Genomic DNA, 27326 nt, shown 5'->3' on the forward strand with positions numbered 1-27326 from the left:
CGTTTTTGACGAATGATTTTAATTTCTCATGGTTCATTTCTTTTTGAAACTGGGAGCATAAAACATCCTGAAAGTTATCTCCACCTCAATTAAGTATCTTTACATATAAAAGTAAAATAAGCTTACTGATTGTACACATTCAGGACTGAGCCTCTATACAAAGCGCTACGGTAGACACGCGTTTTGTATTTTTTGTATTTGTATTTTTATGTGAAGCACAATGTCGGCTGAAGGTTTTGCAGTCTTTGTCCGATACTTTGAAAGGATTCTTTGTAAATCTTGTTTACAAGTTCAGGCTTTTCCTTGAATTTCTCGAACTCCTGTGTTGTTCTCAGTATTATCTTGATCTTTAAAGTATGTACTTTTTTGAGTATTGTTTTGATTGTTTAAGCGCTTTGTGACCCTGGTCTCGAAAAGCGCTATATAAATAAATATTACTTACTTACTTACTTACAAGTCACTGTGGATCTGGTGATTCTTTGTCAGTTTTGATGGAGACAACACAATAAAAAGTACTTGATATTATAGTTTATATTATAGTACCAAGATGGTTTTATCCATGAACAAAGACCATCAAACCATCGCTGCACAAAGACACTTCTGGGGCCAGTGAAACGACTGCTTTTGTCACCATCAAGACTGACAATTGTTCTGTGACATGTTCGTATCCTCTTGCGGGCCACTGCTCCTATCTCGCTGTTGCTCTGTCAATGCTTTTGATGTTTAAATGTAGAGATTTGACAGACACGCACACAAAAAAGAGGTTTATCAGGGTGAAGACAAGTGGCATCTGAGCGACGTTTGTCTCGGAGACGACCATGTGCACCGTTCTGTTCTTTGTAATAGGAAAAGGTATTTTGTCTATAAACTCACAATGACAGTTCACAGTTAAATGCTCAACTGTGAGAGTGTTTTTCGCACATGTGAAATTGAAAAAAAAAAAAATCACTTAAGAAGTTTTATGAAACAAGCCTTGAAGAAAACCTGCAACAAACACATTAGAGAAATGTTCTTTACCTTTATTAATGTTCTGTGACAAAGAAAAAAAACATTAAAATGACTGGTACATAATGAAAGTATTTTCTTTAACCATCAAGCCACTGTTGTGAACGAAATACTGAAAAACTCAGAGAGGGGGAAACATGATTATAGAGACGCTGGCAGAATGATTGTGCGTGAAGAAACATAATGAGGATGAATAGATGCCGAGCAGGAATTACGTCTCGAAATTATTTTAATCCTTCAGACGGGAAAAGACGTTTCTCGGGGAGACACAGTAGTTGTTTTTTTAAAGCCAAAATAATAGTCGGACTGAAATCTTCTGATACGATGCAGCAGCAAATAAATGACAAAAACATTTTCCCCCCCTTCAGTCCAAGGTTCAAATAAAAATGATTCCGTCTTCGTGCTACGTGACCAGCGACGTGTGAAACTCTGCGCTGTCGAAGAGCAGAGGTCGTCTGACAGGAGCGGGATCCTTCTCCGCCTTGTGGAGGAGTTTGAACAGCCCAGTTCCCAGGTTCATGGGAATCCCCATGATGATGCACTCGGACACACCTGCGACACACAGACTTGGATTAATGGGGTCACTTCGATGCCGAACATGCCTCGACGGGGACTTTACCGCAGACGGAGTCTTTTTGTCCAAAGTAGGCTGCGTCGAACAGATGGTCGGCCGTTTTCTCGAAGGACGCCAACATGAGGACGCTCTCCTTCATCTTGGCTAGACCGAACCTGGTGATGCCCAGAATCTCGCCCTGAAAGATCCATCGTAAATCAAACAAAAATGTAACAAAAAGCTCATTTATTTGGTCACATTTTAATGCTGGCCGGCCAACGTTACGACCTGAAGGGTTACACGCGGCCCCTTGACTGTAGTTATCTCGCCCTCAGAGGTCGGGTTGAGAATCGGTAGTTTTGTTTTGGACAGTTTTACCTTTTCTACTGCAAGATTTGAACACATTTTTTATTACCGTTTTTTAAATTGACTGATATTTAACTAGTTCATGAACTATTGTTGAATTCACTCGTTCAGACAGCACTGAAGTGATTATTATGTCTAATGGTGTCTTGTAGAAAACCATGTTTCAAAATGACCCGTGTTACGAACCAACGGGTTTATTTATTGTTGTTTCAAGGGGCCTTTTAGTTCCCGTTTTGTGTTCTCCACAGATTCAGTGGCACGTGATGCTGATCATCTCCTGCAATCAAGCCAGCTGCCACCTCTTTAAAGATGGCTCTTCTCAAGTTGACAATCTCTGTCTCTCTCTCTGACTGGAGCTGGGTGTTAGAGCTCCGTGTATTTGAAGCTGGTATTTGGTAAAATAATTGAGTTGTGTCGTTTACGTCTGTCATAGAGCTTTGTTGATGTTTGAATTCTTTCTAACTTGTCCGTTTATGCACACGGGAGCAGATGACTAGGTCATGGGTCTACATCTCCACTCACGTAGCCAACGGTCTGTCTAGAAACACTGGGTTAGAGGTGTGCACCACCCTCTGTATTTTTAGGTGCTTTTTGCACCTGCTATTGGGCAGGGTTTTTTTGCTGTCTAATGCTTTTATTCGGTGCAACTATAGAGTCCTCTCCGTTTCCTGTGTTGCATGTTTTTGGTTGATTAATAAATATTTTAAAGTATATCTCTTGGTTTCTGTGTATATACGCCATCACTCACTCGACTCGCTGCCTTGTACGAGCGCCACCATCGGGTGTTGCACCGGTATGACTCGAGTATGGGGTTCCAAAGACCCATGAGTGGCAGAAGAATCCAGATCACATTAGATGTGACGAATATTATCAAATAAGCCTAAGTGTTGCTGACCTTATGGAGATCATTACCTTATAGGACATGAGATCGGCCAGAAGCATCACGTGGCGCCTGTCGATGCTCATCCCGTGATTCACCATGGTGTACTGGATCTCATTGATGATGGTGGATCTGGCAGCCTCGATACCCAGCGTCTTCTCCACCTGGTCGTTGAACAGACAGCAGCATCAATAATACTGAAGAGTAATTAATAGTGGATTATTGAATTGACCTGGTACAATTTCATGGATCAGTTCTGCTCGACATAGAATCTGTTTTTTTCAATCAACAGTATCCAATTAGCATCAGAACTGAGAAACATTAAGAAGGTTTTTCATCTGTTGACGATGGAAATAACGGAGCTGGAATATAATATATTTACCTAAAGCACAAAACACACCTCCAGCTAATCTCATCACAGAGGAACAAGTAAATGACGTTGTCTCTGATAAGCAGATACACAATCGAAGAACGGGGTTCTGATGAACACATTTGCTAGTGATATTGAAACAGTCGACACAAACGTAATGCAGTATAAAAAAAAGTAGTTTGCTTCATAGAGAAGTCGTACGTTGACAAAAGCACATTAATCCAATTTTATCTCTCTTTGACTTTCAAGTAAAGCTTCTGTAATTTTGAGCCATCTCTGATTTCTGTTCCCTGTTGGAGTTCACAGTCCAGGTCAGATTTCTAACCTGACATTTCAAATGCTAACAAAGTCACATTGTGTGTTGAGGATCCAGCTTGATAATGTGGACAAACTCACCTTTACCAAGACCAGTGTTCAAACTAACAATTACAAAATGTTTGACATTCCTAAAGCACAACGATTTTAAGAGTTAAGAGCTAGAACACAATCACATTTATTTGAGCTTGAAATGTCAACAGTTTCAGAACGTTTCTTCATCATGAAGATCCTCAAGGGAACCTCAATCTCTACCTCATATGTATTGTTGGAGGTGGTTCGACTTCCCTTGACACCGTGTGTTGCCATGACAGCTCTCATGTTGTCTCCCTCCACCAGCAGCTTGTACTTGTTCTTCCCACTCTGCTCATCAATGTGAATGACAGCACGAGTGACTTCTGGAATTCCCTGCACCACCACCTACAAAAGGTGAAAAACCAAATGAGAAGAAGTGCAGGTCTTTGTTGTTGTCGTTTGGTGATAGTTTGGCAGGATGTCACACTTGGGTTGGTAAAACAAACATCGCCTTCAATCAGTGTTCTCTGGTGCCTGTTCTCGGTCCCATTATCGTCATTTATCATGCAGCAAAAAGGAAAAAATGGAAGTATTTATAATTCAGCGTTTTGAACTTCAAAACCATTCAAATGATTTCCGTCAGTAACAGAAACAGTGGCATTCCATCTCCTGCACTGAGCTCCTCTCATCACCCAGAGCCATCTGGAGGTTTTCGTCCCCGCGGGCTTGTTGAAGGATCTTCTCCTGGCCCGTTATGCCCAGTGAAGGCGTCATAAGACCGACTCTGAAGCATGTTTTGGTTTCAGATTAAAAGTGCAACTAATGTGAAACTCCAACTCTGTTGACATGTTTCAAGTGTTTTCTCTTCCCCGTCTGAAATCTCAGCAAACGAGAGGTTACGAGAGTGGAGTAAATGATGATGTAATTTAAGTCTTGACTCCTACTCCAGCTGTAATCAACCCCCGCTTTGTTGAGAGTCACTTTGAGGTGGAGACTTCCGTTTCATCCTCACCTTAGGAAGATCCGCTTTCAGCGACTGCAGCACGTAGTACATGGAGCTTTTGTTGTTCTCTCGTGGGGACACGCACACCACCGCCTCGCCGTGAACTGCGATGTCGCCCGGCTTGACTCGGAGTTTGGACATGCATATGGAGTAACGCACAGTTTCAGCGTTGACCTAAAGTGAAGGACGCATACATGAGTTATACTCTTAAACCAGCTCTTTCACAATGACTTTTACCAAGAACATTTGATCAGAACCCGAATAAACTCATGTCATGAAGACCTGAACATGTGGTCGTTTTTTTTCATTATGTTACCTCATGTCTCTGATGATACTCGAAAATAGGTTTTTGTTCCAAACAACAGTACAAATCCAATAGAAAACTTTGAAAGAACTTTCTCCCAGACTTGATCAATCATTTTTAAGGATCTGGGAAGAAGTTTCAAACTTTCATATTACCTCCAGACGCAGCAGTCTTATTCTCTCCAGGGATAGCTTCACAAGGATGAAGCAGTCGTCCGGCAGAAAAACTTCTTCTATGTACTCGGAAATCTCGCCGAGCAGAGTTTTCTCTATCCTTCCCTTCACCAGTCTTGCAAAATCAGCGTCATCGTCAATGTCCAGATGCGCGGTGATGATGGGTGTGCTATTGAGATTTCAGAATGAAGCAAAAACAGCCTTTAGAAAACGTTCTGTTGAATTGAATTAATAACTGAGGATGACACAACAAAAATGGCTCATTACTGCAATGAAAGACCTTCACCGTGTTGTTTGTTTGTTTATTTCAATCTCATCCTGTTGATGACATCTGTTTATCAGTGGTTCACATCTTCAAATCGTGGACAATTTTCCACCACAATCATACAAAGATTATAGAGATTAAAAGGAGCAGCGTTCGTATTATTTCTGCCTCTTAATCAAACTTTTCCTCTTTACTAAATTAAATATTTACTTCATAGTCATTTCATGTTTTTCTTGTCTTCAGTGTTTCCACCAGTTTACAATTTCCTACTATAACCTGCTACTACTTTCACATGCTTTCAACCCTTTGACTTCAATGATGCACCCGATCTATAGATTTCCTACAGGTTAACAGGAGGCAACAAAGCATCTTTATCATTTCTCAATTATCACCTTCCCTTGATCTTCACCTCACCTGATATTTTTGGACGCGTTGATAATCTCCTTGATCCTTGGCACACCCAGAGTAATATTCATGGAGGCCACACCAGCAAAGTGGAAGGTTTTAAGGGTCATCTGGGTACCAGGCTCTCCGATACTCTGTGCACAAAGAGCCCCGACTGCAGATCCAGGCTCCATCTGAGCTCTGAGCAAACAGAAGCGTCGTTGAGGCAAAATGTCAGTGTCTGAGGCGAGTCCATGACCTTTTGTTCACGATGTGCGTTTTACCGCAGTTGTAAAAAACACATTTACTTAGATTTCAAAGTTTGACACTTAAAAAAAAACAAAAACGGGCTCTGACCTCATGTACTTGTCTTGGCAGGTTTCCAGAAACTTCTCAAGCTGAGTCGGGGTGATGCGATCAAGCTGGTAGAGAACTTTGGGCTTTTTTCAGAAACAAGATAAGAAATTAAATAGTTGTTGAAAAATAATGAATACGATATGAGGGCTGCATACGTTCCACCTCTTCATGATGAATGCATTTTCTACAATTAAAATGCAGATATTTATTCAACTATTGGAATTGTCAAGCAGAATCTAATTTCTCAGTCGAATTAACCCTTTTGGACGTATGCAATACTTTAAGATGAAACTAAAGAAAATAGGACAATCTCATGTTTCTTACCTCGCTGGTTCCATTATCGTTAATACCATACTTGTCCCTTGTCTTCTTGATTCTTTCTGAGACACTCTTGATGAATTTCCGTATTTCCTGCAATTGAAGACAGAAAACTAATCCAAGGGAGGTTCACTGGGATGCATTTTGCTTTCTCTCTCACACAAAAACATGCATGGAAGAGTCCTGCCAAGTGTTATTACGCTGTAACCTACCAGCTTGAGGTCGATAAAGTAAATCCATTTATTCTCCTGGAATCATTTCAATCAAGGCAAAAAGCCCTAAATGAGTTGCTACAAACTCAAAGGTTATTTCAATTAACTGCTTTCACCGAGGAGATTTAGTCCATCGTTGTTTTGTCATTTATATGCGAGTATAGACATATAAAATTAAGTTATATTAAATGAGAATTGGTGTATAAAAATACACAAAAAGGTATAATACAATGTTTTCTTTTATATGTTAATTTGTAGTTAGTCTTGTTGGGCCCCTCATAACTTTCTGGCTAAAAAGTTGAATCACACAAAAACACACAAATACATGAAAGGTTCACAGTTGTGGATGCAACAACAACACATTCCTGGTTAACTTTAAAAGTATTTTTACTAGTATTCAAGTCTTTCTTCACTATTGTGATTATTATAAAACAGGGTGTTTAAACTCGCACCTTTTTACAATTTAAGGTGATTTACTTTGATACGAGCCACAGTAGTTCTAAGTAGTGGAATCTGGTTGCGTTAGTAGTTTGGTTTGACTAAGTTTTATAGTAGAAGTAAAATATTTGGTTAATAGAAAGTTGTATTTATTTATTATTTATTAAACTCTTTTTAAAATAATCAAACAAAAGCAACAAGCGCTATATAAATCTAAATTACTTACTTACTTACAACAAAAAGCAAACAGTAATACCAAATCTAGCAAAAATAGGGTCAGGATTAAAAACATACCCTGAAACACAAGCTATGGTTTTAAAGGGTCCAGAGGTTTGATACGATTTAGTCAGAGACAAAATATACGTCCAAGAGTGGCAGGATGTTGTTAGCATCTGTCACAGATGGGGTCCACATTAGGGTTCATCTTTAACCAATGTCACTTTAGAATTAAGAAGATGACATAGGATTTTCAAATGTCTCGACACCAACTGAAGTAGAATAGAGGGTATTTTTTTAATATATTACCGTGGCCGTCGAGTGGTTCTCGCAGAAACCACGAGTGGTACTCGCAACGATAACTAATGTATTATTAGGGTATTTTTGTGAGAGAAAGTTAGGTGGCTGGATTTTCTACTTTATATATTGTAGTGTGACAGAAAGACACGAGCTGCCGGGAGCACAAATGCTTCCTCTATCAACAAGTGTCTTAACAGGAGTTGTCACTCCAAGAAAAGTCGATATATAGAGAAACAACGGGATTGAAGTGTTAATGTTTGCTAAGTGTTAAGCACACAGTGCAGCAGCATCCACCATGCCAAGACGGTACCTCCAGGTATTTCTCTGAGCCTGTGTCTGTTAATTCCTGGATGAATAAAAGGGAGCGCGGATCCATATTAAGATTTTCACTCGCACAGGAAATAAAGATCCCCCATTCTTACCAATGTGACTCCCTCACACGTTTGCGTAACAACAAGAGTAACAACTTTTTATCCAAATGAGTGTTACACATATAATCCAATCAGTCTCTGTAAGCTCTCATTCAAGGTCATGACTATTCAAGTGGCTCTGAAGCGAGTTAAATGGAGAGTAGAGTTTCTAATAAATAAAGGTATAATATAGAGTCCAAAGGCCCTTGAAGACATACTTTAAAAACATGAAAAGGTTTCACCATTACCTTTAATTATATGCCATAAGTTATCATTAAAAATGAGCCTGTACGTGTCGACATATCATGTCAATCACACTCTTAACTATAATAACAAGCTAGGAAACTGCAGCACCTACACATTTCCATTCATCTCCTGGAAGGTGAAAGGAGAAAGATAAGTCAGATGTTTGCATGTTTGTAGTAAGTTAGACATTGGTCATTTATTTAGAACATCTTTTGCGAATGAATTGTCTGTGTTACAAATTGTTGTGAGCTAGTCAATAATCTATAACCATGTTGTGAATAATGTTATCTTCATACTTTCTCTGTATAATGTCAACTTCATACTGACGGAGGAGGATAATTCACTCCAGACACTCATAAGCAATTATGGAAATAGGTAGAGAAAACAATCAATATATACAGGAAGATCAAATAGGAGAAGAGGGATAGCATAAAGTGATAATCAAAAAAAACCCCACAGCGAACAATGGCAGGTGGTAAGCATAAGATTGTCAGTCCTGCAATAAATGGTCTAACTGTCCAGGTTTTTCACCACTTAACATCTCAGGGATTGTTGTTAAAGCTCTGTATCTCTTATAGCTCCCTGAATGTTCTATTGTGCTCCTAAAGACTCCTAAAGTGTTCAAGCATTCCAGAATACCTTTGAGACATCACAGTCCACAGTCAAAAAAACCATGTAATTACCTCTAGGAAACTGTCTCTGCAGCACAAGAAATCTGCCTTTTTCATAATGACATCTGCAGTGAGCACCAACTCGTTTTGACTGAGCGCAGGTTCATCTGGACACGCGTGCACCGCCTGCAGAGATGGAGAGAATGAGAACAGACATGTCTTTATACATTTGTTATACATTTGTTAACAACAAACATGATCTTATTTCAGTGTCTGGTTTTATCTTCCTGGTGTATTGAACATGTCTCTCATTACTTCATGAAAACAGGCGTACGGCATATGTAGTTACATAGTGAAGAACATCGTTAAAGTGAAAGCTAGAGTTTCTTTTATAATAAAACATTTTAGGTTGGCTTATCTTTTACATGCCAATACTCCTGAATGTATTAACGTTGTTTTAATTTTAGAAGATAACAGGTTCAACAATATACCATCGGCTATCGGAGAAGTATTTCTTGGTGCAGTTGGATGGCATAGGTTTCTCCTATTCTGTGTTCCTACTGCTCAGAAGAAACTTCAAATAGTCTTCGAAACATTACTGGTCAGAAAGCCTATTTCTGACTCGGTACATGAGCAACAGTGTTTGCTTGTTCATCGTCTGTTACTCAACCTGAACTGATGATCATTAAATAGGCACTTATTTCATTTTTATCAGCAGATTTTACCGTCATTGTAACAGTTAGATTGGTCTATGATTGAATTCACATTTGTTGCACTCTCTATAGAGGAGAATGACCTTTCCTACCTTCCTTTGGTCTAGAAACGTGCCTATGTTTTTGTTTTTTTAATGATCAGGTCGATTCTAGCGCAACGATGTCTTAACTTCAAAACAGGACAGAATGTATGAAAAGTCCCACAATATCCCCCAGAAACATTGTTCTAGGATCCCTGCTTCTTCCACTGTAGCTTTATTTAGAAAGTTTTAGTCCAATACTGAAAAGTTTCATCAAAAGTTGATCAATTCCTAAAGGAAAAACTTTTTCTTCTCCATCCTTCTGTCGGAGTTATTCATATTTTGTCTTTTTCATTTTCCAGTATTCCGTCTAGCACCCCTTAGCTTCTCTCGATACTCATATTCTCCAATAGTTGGAATGTGTTTTAACTTCCATTATATTCATTAATGTATTTTTAGAATTTAATACTTCTTTCAGCGTCTTCGGTTACTTTATTGTGGACTTATTTTTCTAGGCTGTTGTCAGGCTCTTATTTGTGATTTCTTGTGTTATCTATGTTTTAACTGTACAAGTGGGCAACATTTTTAAAGCAATCATTCATATGTCATACTGACTATTCACATTATTTCCCCGAGATTTCTCTCCTGTTCATAATTATGTTTCAGCCCTTGCCGTCTCACATGTCATGAAAAAAATGAAAATTGGCAAGTAGACATGACATCTTTGTACACCAGTCCGCTTCCTATTTTCTTCCATTTTAGATAATTTGTAAAGTAATTATCCATCTAGTGGGGTTTTTTTCACGAGTGGTCACAGACCTTTGCTATAGAGAGTAACCAACAGGAAATTGTTTTGTTGCTCCTTATTGCAAATCAACAGGGGATGAGATATTATACAACACTGTAATCTTGGTTCTCTGCAAAACATCCTTTATTAAATATATCGGCACAGCAGATGTGTTTTGCTGTCCTTGTGGGGTCATAGTAGGTGATTATAAATCTCTTCACAAGGTACTGAGAGTTACACCAACTCTTTTTTTTAAACAAGCCTCAGATCAATGTTTCCCGCAATCAGTTGTAAATATGAGGGATCCCACTTAGGTTCAATTTAATTTGAGGAATTGTGCACCACTGTATGATAATTGCAAGTGAACCAGGGTCCTGGGTGCTGCAGAGACCCAATAAATCCCCCTGGAGCCGACACATTTTAAAATCCCAAAACCATTATTTTATCAGCAGACTTGTTCTAACATTAAAAAAAAAATACTGCATGTTATGATGATATTTTTGGGTTAATACTCTACATCTTCTACAAGAGATCACTGGATCCTTGGATAATTATTGATTTGTTGCATCAATGACATGTACAAGTTATAGCTTAAATATTAAATATATATTTTACAAAATTCTACATTCAAATGTTATACATTTTTTTTATTTCTAATCCTAAACTTGCCATTTTATTTTTCCGGGTGACGATCTGAAACTAAATTTGTTTTAATCAACTTATAGCTATGGGAAATTATCTAATAAATAATAATAATAAAAAAAAACGATTTTAAACATGGGTTTTAAACAGTAAAGACTATGAGTGTGACAATGAAGGATTAAAAGGCATATGGAACCTTGTGCCGATGCGTGGCTCTTATTTTGAAAGCCGAAAGTTTTTTTTTAACGGCATTTGGGGAACTTAACGTTACATTTGGCAATAACTTCCAAATTAAAGTGTGGCTCATGAGTGGTTGTTGTAAAGATACGATGACTCCACCAACACCATTGTCTCTGCGTAAGTAGTAGCAAAATAGGCCTTATGCTGCTTCTGTGATTGGCTGGATTAACGTTTAGGTTTATTATCATGAAAAAATAAATACAGAGTTCAATTGGTTAATATAAGCATTAGAAATGTCAAGTGTGGAGTGTAGTGTGAGATTGGCTCTTGAACAAAAATATTTTAGTTGTTTTGAAAACACCGTTTTGATGAAAAATACCGGATGTCTTGGATCCATGAAATATATATAGGACATCAAAAAAACAATTAAAAAACTTAAGGTCAACCTAAACTTGGACATACACTAGTTTGGACAAACACTACAATAACAAAACGTTTATTCACCCGAAATCTTCAACTTCTCGTTACATATTCTCCCGTGTAAATAAAAGCCGGAGGTCACACAAGGTATGAGTTCTATCGACTCACCCGTATGTTGTCCAGAACTCTCTTGAACTCAAGTGGCTCATCCTTTCCTTCCATTACAGCTGGATCAAGGCCATCGCCCCCGTAAATGAACTGGATAATGTCACCAGTGGAGCTTCTGACGGTGAGGTCATACTGGGAGCACAAATCCTCCAGAGACTTCACCAGACGTCTCTGATCAAACATAGAAAGAAAGTTGTCCATTTTACCATTTCCAAAAGGAAGTCAACAAGGTCATGTCAAGGCAACACTTGACTTGATTATTTACTTTTGTGACTTTTGAAACTCCTTTTTTTCTTTGTGGACTAGCATTATTCAACTCTTACCTGCATGTATCCGGTCTCGGCTGTTTTCACAGCAGTATCTACCAGACCCTCACGCCCAGCCATTGTGTGGAAAAAAAACTCAGTGGGTGTTAATCCGGAGTAGAAGCTGTCAGCCACAAAACCTTTCGCTGCTGGTAACTGGGGATAAATAAGTTGAGCATCAGAATCAGAAAACACTTGCGTCAATAATATTGCAGTCATAGATTAGCTGGAAAGCTAGACTGAATCAAAAAACATACATAATATTTTATTTTAGAATTCATAGCCATTAAGTAAAATTATCCATCACCAAGAAACATCTTATGACATTTTTATTTGTGCAGGCTTTTCCCTTATTTTCTGGGACTCTTATCTAGTTTTTCTTATGTGACTTGACCTTTTAAAGAATCTATTTTAACCGTGTGTTGTTTTTGATTGTTAAAGCTCTTTGTGACTCTGGTCTAAAAAGATCTTTACAAATAACCTTTACTGTACTTCACAATAATAACCTGCGTGGAATAGAAAAAACAACAACAATAAAAAATAATGAATGAATTTCTTCTTACCTTAGAATGCTTTTCAAAGTGTGGCAGGGAACGGTTCTCAAAGCCATCAGGTACTCGTGATCCACTGATGGCCTGCTGACCCACACAGGCAATCATCTGAGAGATGTTAATGAAGGATCCTGTGAGTGCGCAAAAACACAAAGGAAGCATACAAACAGTTTGTTAATTATATACATAATACATAATAAATGCCTTGAGTAAAAAATAAACAACAATGGCAAGTAGGGAGGAAGGCGTCAGGGAGACAAAACGCATTTTAAGCCTCTAAAATGTTTTTTGTCACACACTGTCGCTTTTTTTTCTCTTTTTAAAGACACAATTTATATTTATGAAGAGAAGCAGGCAAAAAAAACAGACAGCAAAATGAGAAAACAATGGTTGGTCCAGTATGTTAACATTATTTCTAAAAGAGGTTCTCTTTTTGAAGTCGTAGTGTGAGGGTTATCATTTCTGCAGTCCAGTGCTGTGTCTCAAATCGCATACTAATCTCAGTATGCTAGAAGTTAGTATGCATCAGTTTAGTATGCATACTAACTAATCCTCCACAGATAGTATGTCTCAAATTAAACCCTGAAGCTACACAGTAACCGGAAATCACATGACAGCTTCTTCTTCTACTTCTATTTAAAGATGTTTCAAGCAGCTGTTTGAACGCTATCGCCAACACCTGCTGGCAGCACGTATTGCAACTTTGGAAAAAGAAATAAAGAAAAAATATGAGAATCTAAATAATCGCGAGATATTTATTTTAACATTTAAGTATATGCATATATATGCATTTATATATGATGTAACTCCCGTTTAAAACGTCACTAAAATGGCGGCTGTTTAGTATGGTTAGTGTCCATCGAACCATGCTAGTTTTGTGGGCGTGTTAATATGCCAATTTAGTATGCATGGCGCACTAAATTTCGCATACTAAGAATTGAGACACACTAACGTACTAAAAATACTAACTTTTAGTACGCTAGTATGCGATTTGAGACACAGCACAGCTGTGCTTAACCACCATATTAAAGATGGCTTCTTCTGACATGAGCATTTTGTGACAGTCTTTTTTGTTGCAGTCAAAATCAGAATCAGAACATTGGAAATACTGAATTGTTTGTGGTGATAGCGCAGAATAAAATAATTAAAAAAGCAAAAGAAAAGAAGGAACAAAATTCCTTTTGGAAGATATTTTTCTTTCTTCTGGAGGCCCTCTTGTAGTATCCCCTGATAGACACTGGACACTCTAGACACTTAATAGATTTTTTCCAGATTTATACTAAATACCTTGAAAATTATCGCTTTCTCTTTAGCTGGGTCTGATCCAAAGCACCTCCAGCCATTACCCATGCAACACTTAAGTAATATTTCAGATATGGGGAGATAAAAAAATATGTAAGCTTAATGTAAGCTTTGTCTATTACATTGTGTTCGATTCCTCTTCAGTAAATGCTATATTTTTGCCTCCTATTTCCATTATTCACATTTTTAGTTGAATTTTGTTTCATACCATCAACCTTCTTTGTAATTGAACTAATAGGGATAAAGAAAAAAAACAAACATCTTTTTCAAGAGCATAAAACAGATGAAGTTTCCTAAACAGCGACGGACCATTATTATTAGGCATCAGAGAGATTGCGTGAGTGAATTCTGCACAAGTCTGTTACAATTAAAGGCCATTTTTCATACAATCACAGCACTTAAAGCAGCAGGAATCTGTCCATATACGGACATGTAAAACTTTGCAACACCACACTTTGGTGAAACAGAATTTGGATACAGCTGCACTTAATATACATACACCAGCTATTCACACCCTGCGGCCGCGGAACGCAGAAAATGATTACCAAGTTGTTCCAAAGTGAGTCAACTATAATACGTTTCACTCATCATCAGTAATTTTTCCAAGTGAGCTGGCGTGAGGAGCCAGTATACATCTTGCCAGAGGCCGGCACAGAGAGCAACAGAGTTGGAATCGGTGTGTGGGCTGTAACCCATCAGGGTGAGGGTAAGGGTTATCACACAAAAATGGTCAAAAATGGACTACCAGTGAGGTTTGACCATCACATGATCACAGGTGTTAATGTTTGGAGACTTTTCTAGGGAGAAAGCTCAGCACTGCAGTTTAACCTTCACCTCTGGTGAGAGAAAGTTTTTCTCCCTTGAAAAGATTGCTTTTTCAACTCCTCTTTCAAACCATCTTTCGCCTATAGCCAGCTGTCCTCTAAAGACTGTCCTTTGTCCTTCCTTGTATGGAAGTGGATCTCCTGTGTTGAGCCATATGCTTGTGAAGCGGTTCTTTAGTTTCCTTAATATACTGGTCCTGGCATTCCTTACTGCACTGGACATTATAAATCACACGGCTGCGTTTGTATCTGGATGATTTGTCCTTAGGATGGAACAATTTCTGCCTTATAGTGTTTACAGGCTTGGAGTGATCAGGAATATGGGTTATTATCATGTCTTTGTACTTCTCTCTCCGTTAAGTTAGACAAATGTTAGAGAAAGGAAGTATTGACCTGGTTGTCAGTCTGCAGCCAGTGTCTCACACACAATTATTGTTCACTCAACCTCAAAAAGAGGTGTTCAGCTCCCTTTGTCAGAGATGACAACGAATCAGTCCCGGTTCAATCAATCAATCAACATTTTGTTAACGTATGCATTTCTTCTACATTCATTTACACATGAATAAATCGCTTAAGCTTCAACTGTACTTTTGCTACGACGACTTAATTAAAAAACTGAACTGTAAACAACAGATTTAATCTTCATATTCAAATGTTATCTCCATCCGTGGAAGTTTTCATTTACAACATAAAAAATGCATCAAACAAATAAAGCAGTTAAAAGAGAAATTTGATCTTGAAAAATTTTGATCGACATTCCTCTCACTGTGTGTGACGACACATCAGCGCTGCAGTCTGTCCAGACCTCAACGAAAGGTGGTAAGATTTTTTCATTTCCTCTCTTTAATTCGACTTTTACAACCGAGTTGAACGTCAGTGACAGCTGGTACCCACGTGACCGCTGTTCGCTTCAAAAGATCCCGCTCTGCGCGCCTGTCAGTGACGCGGCGTCGTCAGTGACGTCATCGGTGCTGAATGTGGGACTTCTTAATGTTCGCTCCATTACTAATAAATCCTTTATTCTTAATGATCTTTTCACAAGAGTTAATTTGGATTTATTATGTCTTTCTGAGACTTGGCAGAGAGAGGAAGAGTTTATTCATCTGAACGAACTCTGTCCAGTAGGGAGCGCTGTCCTGGGTCGTGGAGGAGGTCGTGGAGGAGGTCTTGCTACTGTTTTTAGGGAGAGTTGTTCTTGCAAAGTGATTCAGACACAGGAATTCACTTCTTTTGAGTCTCAGATGATCTTGGTTGGTTCTACAAGACCTTTCTATTGTGTGTCAATCTACCGTCCGCCTGGTCCTGCGGCGGTGTTCTTGAAAGACTTTAGTGACTTCTTATCTTCCATTATTCAGATGGAATCTGTTCTTATTCTTGGAGACTTTAATCTTCATGTTGATGACGTCACATCTTGTTCTGCTAAAGAACTTTTAACTTTAACTGAAGCCTTTAATTTTGAGCAACATGTTTCTGAACCCACTCATCAAAAAGGCCACATTTTAGACTTAGTTTTTACTCTTGGCCTGAACATTTCTAATGTATCTGTACATGATGTCCATCTGAGTGATCATTCTCTTGTCTTGTTCAACCTGGACTTCATCCCTGAACCTAAGCCTTTGAAAGTTAGGTCTCAGAGGCGTGTCAGCTCAGCCGATACTGCAGACAGTTTTTCTGCTATGTTTGACCGTCTTTCCTTTGATGACTGTCCAGATGTGGACAGTTTGATTCACTGTTACACTGATCATTGTGTTGAAATACTGGATCAAGTGGCACCTGTTAAATCGAACTTGAAAATTCAGAAAAAACGGTGCCCTTGGACAAATGAAGATCTCCTGAGTCTGAAGAGACTTTGTCGAAAGACTGAGCGTCTCTGGAAGTCTACTAAACTTGAGGTGCACAGACTTCACCTCAGGGATCTGTTGACTTCTTACAATGAGATGGTAGAAACTGCTAGATCTGATTACATCAGAAAACTGGTAGCAGCAAATAGGAAAAACCCCAAAGTTTTGTTTGACACGATTAATTCTCTCGTGTCTCCTGCTCCTCAAATCACGCCGGTCTTCTGTGAAGCTGACAGCAATGCATTGTTGAGATTTTTCATTGACAAAATTAAATTGATCAAAGAGAAAATCTCTCCTCCTTTGTTGGGAACCCCTACTGTCTCTGAGCCCATCTCCTCCTCTTGGTCATCCTTCACTGCTCTATCTTTGGGTGATATTTCAGCACTAGTGAACAAGATGAAACCCTCCTCTTGCTCAGATGACGTCCTTCCTTGTAGGCTTTTTATCAAAGTATTTGATGTAATTGGCCCCTGGGTTACCAATATGGTGAACCTCTCCCTTTCCACAGGGGTTTTTCCCAATGCATTTAAACATGCCATTGTGGAGCCTCTGCTCAAAAAACCAGGCTTAGACCCAACTGACCTCAGTAATTTCAGGCCTATTTCTAAGCTCCCTTTCTTGTCCAAGATCTTGGAGAAGGTGGTGTCCGAGCAGCTGTCGTTGTTCCTGGATCAGAGCGACATCCATGAGAAGTTTCAGTCTGGCTTCCGTAAACATCACTCTACGGAGACAGCTTTATTGAAAGTGTCCAGTGACATCATGATGTCGGCTGACTCTGGTAAATTCACTGTTCTGGTTCTCTTGGATCTGTCGTCAGCCTTTGACACAGTTGATCACCAGATCCTTCTGAGAAGACTAAGGGATGAAGTGGGACTGTCTGGGTGTTAGAATGGTTCTCATCTTACCTTTCTGGGCGCAGTTTTAGTGTATCTGCCAATCAAATGAGGTCTGAATCGGCAGATCTGTTGTGTGGAGTCCCTCAAGGTTCTGTTCTGGGTCCTTTATTGTTTTTGCTGTACTTGATTCCCCTCGGTAAAATCATTCAGAGATTTCCAGATGTTTCTTATCACATTTTTGCTGATGACATCCAGCTCTACTGCTCTTTTGACCCAACTGAGCCCCAAAGGCTGAACAGCTTAGTCAATTGTTTGCTAGAAATCAAACAATGGCTGAGTGAAAACACTTTACAGCTTAATGTGGACAAAACTGAAACTCTGGTGATTGCTCCTGATGATAAGATTCCAGGGTTGAGTCAGTACTTGGGTGACTTAGGTCAGTCTGTCAAACTGAGCCTGAGAAACCTGGGTGTTGTATTTGATAAAGACATGTCTCTTGTTCAACACTGCAGAAAACTGACCAGAAACTGTTTCCTTCAACTGAGAAAAATCTCTAAACTTAGGAAAATGTTGTCACAACATGATCTGGAGCTTGTAATCCATGCGTTTGTTTCTTCTCGTCTGGACTATTGTAACAGTTTGTTTTCATGTCTTAACAAGAAGGAGCTGTCTCGTCTGCAGTTGATTCAGAACTCTGCAGCGAGAATTCTGACCCGCTCAAGTAGGAGAACTCACATTTCTCCGATCCTTAAAACTCTTCACTGGCTTCCAGTTTCTTTCAGGATCAACTTTAAAATTCTGGTTCTTACTTTCAAAGCTATTCATTATCAGGCTCCTCCTTACATCAGTGATCTGATCCAGCCTTACACCCCAGCTCTGTCTCTGAGGTCTGTGGATCAGAATCTACTTATGGTTCCACGCACACGGCTCAGGACCAGAGGAGAGAAATCTTTTCAGGCTGTTGCTCCTAAGCTTTGGAACAATCTTCCTCTCTCTTTGCGCTTGATGGAGTCTACTGACTCCTTTAAGAAACATCTTAAGACGTTTCTATTTGTTCAGGCTTTTCCTTGAATTTCTCGAACTCCTGTGTTGTTCTCGGTGTTGTCTTGATCTTTGAAGTATGTACTGTTTTGAGTATTGTTTTGATTGTTAAAGCGCTTTGTGACCCTGGTCTCGAAAAGCGCTATATAAATAAATATTACTTACTTACTTACTTACAAAAGACAATGTTTGCCCCCACACAAGTTACCTTTGGAGCCACAGAGAGCCATGATGAGAGGGCTGTTGCTCTTATCCAGTTCCCTTAGGCAAGCACTTCCTGCTCGGTCTCTGATGACTGACAGTTCCCGAAGGATTAAGGCCTAGTGAAACGACACACAAGATGATATTGCTCACATCACTAATGAGGGAAGAATTAAGGAACATCAAACTACAAGATAAAAGGAAAGTTTTGTTTAACTGACAAACGCACGTTTAATCCAAATAGACTTTGAAAAAAAAAAGTAAATCAACAAGTTGATCTTTCGTGAGTTACACGTCAAGTGCCACCCCAACAGAAAACATAAATGCATCATCCCATCCCATCATCTCAGGGGCATCTCGCTGTATCAATGGACACATTAAACTCAAAGCAAAACAGAAGGGTGAGCCTTGCTATGTAGTTACATATTTGCTGAGAAGTGAAAAAGAGAGGAAGAAACTTTATTATTATTTCTTTTTTCCTTGCACTTTATTTTTTTCAACTGTGCTGTTGTAAAGGTGTGTTTCCCCTCTGGGGATGAATAAACATTTTCTATTCTATTCTATTCAAAGTTGAGATAAGAACTCTCTCATGCATGTATTCAATTCCCAAGGCTTTAGTCAGCGGATTATCGAACAGGTTGTTGATATAACGATATGAAAATGTTCGACTCAAGATGACACGAGACATGCATAAACATCATCCCACACACCTTATGCCCACGCTGAGAAGCTTTGTACTACACACAACCAAAGTTCTCACCTCCAGGGTCTCTTCTGCTGAACAACCGGGCTGCTGCTGAAGTTTGCCCGTATGGAGAGCTTCGATGTATTCATCACACTTCCCGTAGCCGTCGTCTAGTAGGTCCTGTTTAGCCTTTAACAGACCCTGACCAGGGGTAACGTCCCCAATACCGATGGAAAAACCCCGGTTTGCTAAAAAGAATAAAAACAAAACACAAATGAGTTGACAGCCGCATACAGGGACTCCTCTTATTGATTCAACTTCTAATTGTGAATAACCTAGAGCTTGTATCATCTACCAAAACCGTTCAATTTTGTTGGTGCCTCACTCGCTTTCAGAACAGCTGGACTTGCATCTAATATATAATTTTATCCTCACATTTGTCCCCCTGGTAAAACAATAATTCTAAAGAAACTACCATTTGAGCCTTTAAAGTACAGACTTTTTACTGACTCGGCAATAGCGGGAAGAAATTAAAAGAAATAAATTACACAATTCGGCCCATTAGACGTCTAGTATACAATATCTGACTCATTGACTTGATCCTTAACTCACACTTAAACTATTTTTATGCTGTAATTAAAAATAAAAATAAAATACAATAAAGGAGAAAAGAAATACAGAAAGGGGGGAAATAAACTGAAACTGAGTTAATTGTACAAATAGCAAAATAAAAATCTTCATAAATTAGTCAAAATGTGTGAGAAAGTGATAAATATGATTAAGAGTAGGGGAATCATATTAAATAAAATAAAAATATATATATTTTTAATATAGCCATTAGGCCTAAAGATGAAATATGATACATATTTTTTATTGAAGATTACAATGAGCATTAACAGTAGAAATAATGTAGAAACTCAGGACAAGAGTAAAAGTGAAGCATGTGTCACTAAAAGATCACAGATATTATTATACCAGGAGTGCACTGAAGACAGGACCTACACAGGTAAACCGGAGCCAGTCTTGCGAGCCGGGACATGGCGTTGGCAGCTTCCAGCTGTCCCCAATCTCTCAGGAGGATGTAGAAAATGTTATTTTTGGAACCCGATCCCAGAGTGCTCTTATCCATGCTGCCACACATCAGCTCACTGTTGTGGATAACCACGACTGTAAGGGCGACAAGACGGTGAAAATCCCAGATTAGAATCAAGCCTGGAGTGAACAAAAATGCTACATGGCTCTCAGGGAGAACGGAGAGAATGTCACAGTGAGTTGATGGAGTTGCGCTGAGGGAAGGTTAAGGTCAGTTAGTTTACGGGGAATGTTTACCTCAGGCCAGATAAAAGGTCACCATTAAAAGAGAAAAGTTTGGACCATTTAAGATCAGTGTGACAATCGTCTGCTTTCTGGATGGACAAGAGTTACCAACTATTCAGTGTAACAGACCATAACAACTTCATTGTAGCTGTTTGATGAACTTGGTGGCAAGTTGTTTTGATTAAAAGCAAATGCTAAATGGAATTTATTTAATCCAAGTATTCTCTTTTCCAATGAGGTTATAACACGTTATTTGTCTGTTGGCAGAATAAGTCCAAAGGCTCAGCATGTATTTTGATTAATTTTTTCAGGAAACATTGCCTAAGACGAACGGACAATTCAACTTTGCTGGAAGTCTTTTCTCTAAATCTGAATCCAGGAGGGTGTATAAATAATTGTAATTCACTTGCTGCTCCTCTCGCTACCTCTGTTCTGTTGAGAAATTTGCAAAATAAATTGAAACATGACTCAAAACAGAATATGCAAATTGATTTGCTCAAATAAATTCACTTCCATGTTGCTATGGTTATTGTTTTATGGTTATTAGATGATTCAGGATTAAAGCCAACCCGTCATACACAGGATCAGTAGCTGAATTCCCGGTCAGTTATACAACACAATTTTTAAATCAAAATAATAATCATTTCACTAAGTATTTTTAGTGATTCGATTGTATTTAGTGAGTCCATTGATTTATATATGATTGTGTGTTTGTGCTTTATCTGTCTTTTCTTGTTTAGAATGGAATAAGGATGATATATATCTAAATTAGTTTCAGCAAATAATCACAATTTCTTATCAGATTAATAATAATAATAATAGTAATGTCTATTTATATAGCGCCTTTCTAGACCAGGGTCACAAGCATTCCTATTCCATTCCTTCTATTTAATCAAAAGTTGCAATTAACAAAAAAGATTCAATATGGAAGAAAATACATTTTTACACATTGTGTCTCAATTTAATAGTTTGTTGTCGCTTCTTTCATAAAAGGGGTTGCCTCACAGATTCACAGAGGATCAAGTTATTTTTACATCCTCTATAGATGCTAACCAATTACATAAATACAGTTGCTGTTTTCATATACTTACACGAGTCGTTGTGGCAAAGGTCCTCTCCCTTTCCACAGTACTGTTTAGCCTTCGTCCTTAGGTTTGCCTTGACTGGACATTCATTGTTGGGCTTCAGTATGAGGCTGAAAATCTGTTTGCCTGTCCAGAGAGCCATGGGCTTGGGAAACAACCAGGTATACATTAGACGGCCACTTATCGGTGCTTTCATGTATGAATTGTACCTTCATTATGGCAGGACGTGGGAGAGAGATTTTGACTTTTTCATCTTTTCCGACAAGGATTGAGGCAACTATCTGGCAGGTTTTGGACCTGTCGAAGAATGTGTCCTTCAGCGTCAAGAGGTATCCCGCTAAACGAATTAAAAAATGAAAAGTGCTTTCATGTTTCAAAGGAAAGTCATTTATAAAGTAAAGTCAATAGCTGAAGTCCCTTCTGCGCAGGTTGATTATACAAACTATTTACAGACTAACTATAAATTACAACATTCCTAAACCACAACAAGGCATCTCCTGTTGAGCCACTTCACTCACCAGTTAGAAAATCCTGAATTGCGGCAATCAGTGGCTCACCGTTTCGTGGGGTGACAAGGTTTGCTTTAGTCTGAAAGAAAAAAAAAAAAACTTCAGTCAGTCTTCCAACAGTCGCCATGGTGATCACAGTGCAAGCTCGAACACCGACCCCCATCAAAACCAAAGCTTCGGCTTTGGCTTCTTCTGTCTGAGGCAGGTGGAGATTCATCTCGTCCCCGTCAAAATCGGCATTGTATGGGGTGCACACACATTCGTTGAAGCGAAACGTCCTGTGCGGTTTGACTCTGGCCTGGAAAAGTTAAAAATCCCATGTTACTAGAAATATTCAATGGCTTCTAGACAGCTCAGACAGAAAAGCTTGATAGAAGAAAACTTATGATCCATCACAGAAATGGTTTAATTATCATCAGAGAGATATGTTACATCTAAATTACAAGTCTATAGAGTAATGAAGAAGCATGACATGAGGGGAGCTATGTTTTTCTACTTTATATTAAATTGTGGTAAAATTAGATGAAATTGATCAACGACATAAGAAGAAAGATCTTGACCTATGGCAAAGATAAGAAAGTTAATTAACTTCCATGCACCTAATTTAATGCAGAGATTTGATTTGGACATGCTAACGGCGCCCCCTGGTGGTTAACTTGTCTTTTAGTTTTAGAGCCTTAACATATAGATCAGATATTGTCCAAGTTCACCCTTTTCTTAAAACTTGATGAGATCTTACATGTCTGCATTGAATGTAAAAAACTTTTTGTCTTTTTATTAAGGAATATTAACGATGGAAAGAAAAGCTCATTTTCTATTATGACATTCAAACATTTTTATCTTCATTTTTTTTATTTATTTGCTAATCCTTTACATAAGTTTCAGCATGTTGACAAGGTTAGTGCTACCTTTTAATAAAACGTTTTCAAATGTAGTCAACCACCATTTGAAAATGCAGTAACGGCAATGTGTAATTTTCCACTTTAATTGTACAAATTTCCTCTGTAATCAAACAACTTTCAACTATAACTAAACAATATACAACTTAAATGAAATAATGTCTAGAGAAGGACTGAGAAGGAACAGTCCTTATTATTTCAGCTTTTTTACTTACATGTCATGTGAACATTATGTTCATCATGTGAACATATGATAACCATAATATCTTTATATAAATATAATCGACCATATTACAGTATGACAGATTTTGTACCACTTCCAATGTTTACGCGAGGAAATAAATACTACTTACATTCATTAATATTTCATTTTTTAAATAAAATATACTGGAAGAAATGTCTTAAATGTTTAAAATGTATAAAAATATATATTTATTTATTTATTAATAGAAACAAATTATTTGGAATATCTTAGTTTAAAAAACTAATGGTTGGATTTTTGAAGAGTTGTGATAACAGACCTTGTTAGTTTGAAACTCCAGAGAAAAAAAAACAACAATAATTCCATTGAGTTTTCCTTGTAAGTACAGAAAAGTATGAACTTACAATGTGAGCCATGATGCTGAGTTTGTGCAGGGAAGGCTGGCGATTAAACAAGACGATATCTCCATCGATCAGGTGTCGCTCCACTATATCCCCTAATCGCAATTCCTGAGCAATCTTCTCACGGTTTCCATACTTGAGGAATCTGACACGATAAGGAAGCCATTGTTAGAAAAGAGAGCAAACCCAGTAAAAGCCCAAGTCTCACCTTTTCATCGTATTTGCATTATTCTGGAGGAAGTTGGCCCCGGGATGAACTTCAGGACCATTACGGACTAGCTTCCTCATGAGCTCAATATTGGCAGCATTCACCTTACGATGTTCCCAAACAGACAGTGTTACAAAATCAACTAAAGAAAAATGTATTATCTAGAGAAACTTACCCTCGCTGGGTATGTCAGGATTTTAGCCACATGAACAGGAACCGCAACCTCGTCTATTCTCAGATTTGGATCTGGAGAAATGACTGTTCGGCCAGAGAAGTCCACTCTTTTGCCAGAGAGGTTCCCTCTGAATCGACCTGAGAAAGCAATGATGTGGAAAATTAAGCCAGAAAGAGAACAAGTTTTGCTATAACGTATGATTTCATTTTTAGAATATTCCTAGATATCGACAGTCAATAGCCGTTAGAGCTTCGTCGACAGCAAACAATGAGAAATTTTATTTTAGTTGCTTCAATTCAAATATTATGTTTGGGTTAAATCGTGGTAACTCGAATAAATATCTGACTGCGATCTATCTATTTGAAAATTATTGTTTGCTATTTATTTAAAGATTGTTTGGATTATTATTCATTTTATATGTTGTCCAACACTGCAGTAGCTTAAAAACCTGCATGTTTTTTAATTAGTAAAATAGAGATTCAAAGCTAAATTGTATAATATTTTGATTAAAGAATCTATACAATGTATACTTTGTCTAGCTCAAGACAAGAAGATGAAAAAATAACATTTCATTTTAAATTTGGTCAGTCAATCTAGAACAAGCTTCCATTCATTTATGTCATTGTCTTTAGGGATATGGGGACAGATAACACACCTTGCTTTCCCTTTAGCCTCTGCACAAACCCTCTGGTCCACTTCTTTGGCGCCATGTTAAGGGGGATTCCAGAAAGCTCACTGTTGATGTAAAGAGCACATTGAAGCTGCAGGAAGTCCCAGTCCTCCATGATCATCTGAGTCTTTGCACCAGTCATTCGATGCTGAGAGAGGAAATTGTTTCAGTTAAATGGGACAATAATGGTAACAATTTGATTACCGTAACAAAATCCTTGACCTACAAAATGTTTCTGACAAAAAAGCAACTTCCTTTGGAACAGTGAGGGAAGTACTGACCTTTTTTATGACATCATTGAGGAATATTATCTCCGTCAGCTTCATGGTGAGGTCGTCCTCGTTGGTGCCGGACTTCAGATCGCTGACCACAGACGGTCGTATACACAGAGGAGGGACCAGCAGTCGAGTAAAAATAAGATCGGCAGGCTTTCCGGCATCTGGGTTCATGAGCAGTAGAGCTATATCTTCTTGGGGAATTCTCTTGAAGAGGTTCAACACAACCAGAGGGTTCAGGTTTTCCTGCAGATCAAATGGAAGGTTTTGAATAAAAAATGAATTTGAAAAGATAAATTAATAATGGGGTTACTTAAAATATAACTCAAGTTCTCAATCAGTCCATTATTGTAATGGTCTTCTGGATAATGCAGATTTTTTTAGGGTATCTTTAACCGTACCTTATCAAATTAGTAAGTTTTGAAATTAAAAATGAGTTTAAAATGCAACAAATGTCATGAGAAAAAGTTAAAATTAACCTGTGCCCTTGGGAGAAGAGGCTCCACCAATTTATTGTGCTCAACTGCAATATCAAAGGACTGCAGGAACTCCGACACAAAAGGATCCACAACCTTCTTGGTCGTCTTGTATTTCTCATGAATGATCTTGAGCAGCCCACATTTTTTTACTGATCCTAAACAGGAGAAACACTTGCAATTAATAAACCTTGAGAAGTTCCTACCTTGAAATATTTTCTTACCATTGAATGACAAACAATTCAAACAGATAGTTCTCTTGCGGCATTTATCCGAAATCTTTTTCTTCAGCCCCCGTTTTTGAAGATAAGGCAGATTTGGTCGTTTCAGAATATCCATGAACTGCAGTTTGTCTTCTTTCGACAGCATTATGCTTGAACATGTCTTACAAATCATCTGAAAAAAGGAAATGTGTATTTTATCTGAATTGCCATTTTACTTTGACATCAATGGCAATTTTAAAGAAAATTCAAGCACAACTCAAGAGTTAAACCCACACAGTTACCTGTAATATTCCAATGGTGGCTTTAAAATATCCGACGTGGAAACAGGGTAGCTCCAGATCCAGGTATCCATAATGTCCTAAACAATCCGCCAGATTCTTTCCACAGGTCAAACATGGTCTGTCTTTCTCACTCGTTCCCTGCAGGATGTACAACTTTCCATCAATACGTTTATGTGACAGAAGAGGTTTGGATTAAATATGAATGTACTTGATAACATACCATGCGGTGATCCAAGACACCATAGGGAAGCGGTGTACGTTTGGTATCTTGGCTGTACAGGTTTTTACTAACCACTTGGATGTGAGCTTGCTGGCGCATCTGCTCGGCGGATTTCAACCCGAAACAGATGTGGCTTCTACAAATGAATGAACATATCCATGAAATGTAATTGTTTTCACACATTATAAAGGATTTTGCTATTAAAACAGATATGGTCAAAGTAATGACATTTCTGTCATTAAATGTTTGACGCATCATAAATCAGATACACTTATAGTAACGCGTACATTGTTAAGTAAGTAAGTATTTTCTCAACTGCTGTAAACAGATAGATAAGTTCCCTTGGGCTCTTCTGTATTGGTTTTAGAGTTAAACCTTTCACGTGTGCACAGAAAATCACTTTTATTTGTATGAAGGAAGTACTTTTAAACAAGCTGGACTGTTCAACAACTTAGATTGAAATAGCTGTTATGTCTTATCCGAATCTTTTTTTTTTTAAAGCTATTTAAACTAGACGTTTGAGCTGTCAATGTTTACAACATTCGGAACCGTCACCAGCGGTGGCTAACCGGCGAGCTAACTATAGCTAGCACACATTGCTCCACTGTGTCATCATACTTACATTTTCTTAGCCACATCTGTTTCTCTGAACTGTTCCTTCACCATTTTCGTGAGATGTCAACACACTAGACGCCACTAAATAGGTACTGCGTTAAAAATATATTAGGATTTTACATATTGTGTCACGTTGCTCCCATGTTGCAGCTCTGCTAGCATCACACGACTCGTGTTGATAGGAACTAAGGGAGCACGTTTGGTGACGTTCAATGGCCGTCGGAAATTATTTTTTTCTAATTCCTCCTTGTAATTTACCATCTTATATCACGTTAAAAATTGGGAAATATATTAAATTCAGTCTAAAATGTGATGCTTTTAACGACTGCATGTGTTTTCCATGTACAAGTTTGCGTTTTTTTAATTAATAAATATTCACCACCACCGACAAATACAGCATCTTTTATTTCCTACGGTTCTAAAACTAGATAGTGTGGCTTCACAACCTGCTGAAATACTGTCATTAAAATAAGTTATTAAAAAAATAATAATTGAATTAACCAACGAGCTTT

General features: G+C 38.3%; 1 protein-coding gene across 1 annotated transcript; it reads right to left on the reverse strand.

Annotated features, from left to right (window-relative positions):
• Nucleotides 1-998: 998 nt before the first annotated feature.
• Nucleotides 999-26970, reverse strand: polr3a (polymerase (RNA) III (DNA directed) polypeptide A). The gene is made up of 30 exons (XM_087784296.1): nt 26822-26970; nt 26200-26335; nt 25980-26117; nt 25699-25870; nt 25478-25632; nt 25005-25244; nt 24709-24871; nt 24054-24190; nt 23879-23982; nt 23674-23815; nt 22326-22466; nt 22178-22247; nt 21869-21996; nt 21666-21804; nt 20260-20424; nt 19333-19505; nt 18580-18691; nt 12540-12658; nt 11995-12132; nt 11672-11842; nt 8814-8927; nt 6315-6401; nt 5991-6073; nt 5664-5834; nt 4967-5153; nt 4517-4681; nt 3745-3909; nt 2837-2968; nt 1625-1757; nt 999-1557 (listed from the first exon to the last, which is right to left on the reverse strand). Exons 1-30 carry the CDS (start codon nt 26863-26865, stop codon nt 1409-1411), a joined length of 4173 nt encoding a protein of 1390 aa, XP_087640422.1. The 5' UTR covers nt 26866-26970; the 3' UTR covers nt 999-1408.
• Between the last annotated feature and the right edge of the window lie 356 nt (nt 26971-27326).

Source organism: Callionymus lyra, chromosome 2 (genome assembly GCF_982586985.1).
Source record: "Callionymus lyra chromosome 2, fCalLyr1.hap1.1, whole genome shotgun sequence".
Lineage (NCBI taxonomy): Eukaryota > Metazoa > Chordata > Actinopteri > Syngnathiformes > Callionymidae > Callionymus > Callionymus lyra.

What these genes read in the sequence shown, in the direction of transcription:
- polr3a (XM_087784296.1), bottom strand. Translation starts at nt 26,865, where the DNA reads ATGGTGAAGGAACAGTTCAGAGAAACAGATGTGGCTAAGAAAAT. An exon ending in CCACCATTGGAATATTACAG is followed by an intron (nt 25,871 to 25,979) that starts GTAACTGTGTGG and finishes TCCTTTTTTCAG; the next exon opens with ATGATTTGTAAGACATGTTC. An exon ending in AATTCAGGATTTTCTAACTG is followed by an intron (nt 21,997 to 22,177) that starts GTGAGTGAAGTG and finishes TAATTCGTTTAG; the next exon opens with CGGGATACCTCTTGACGCTG.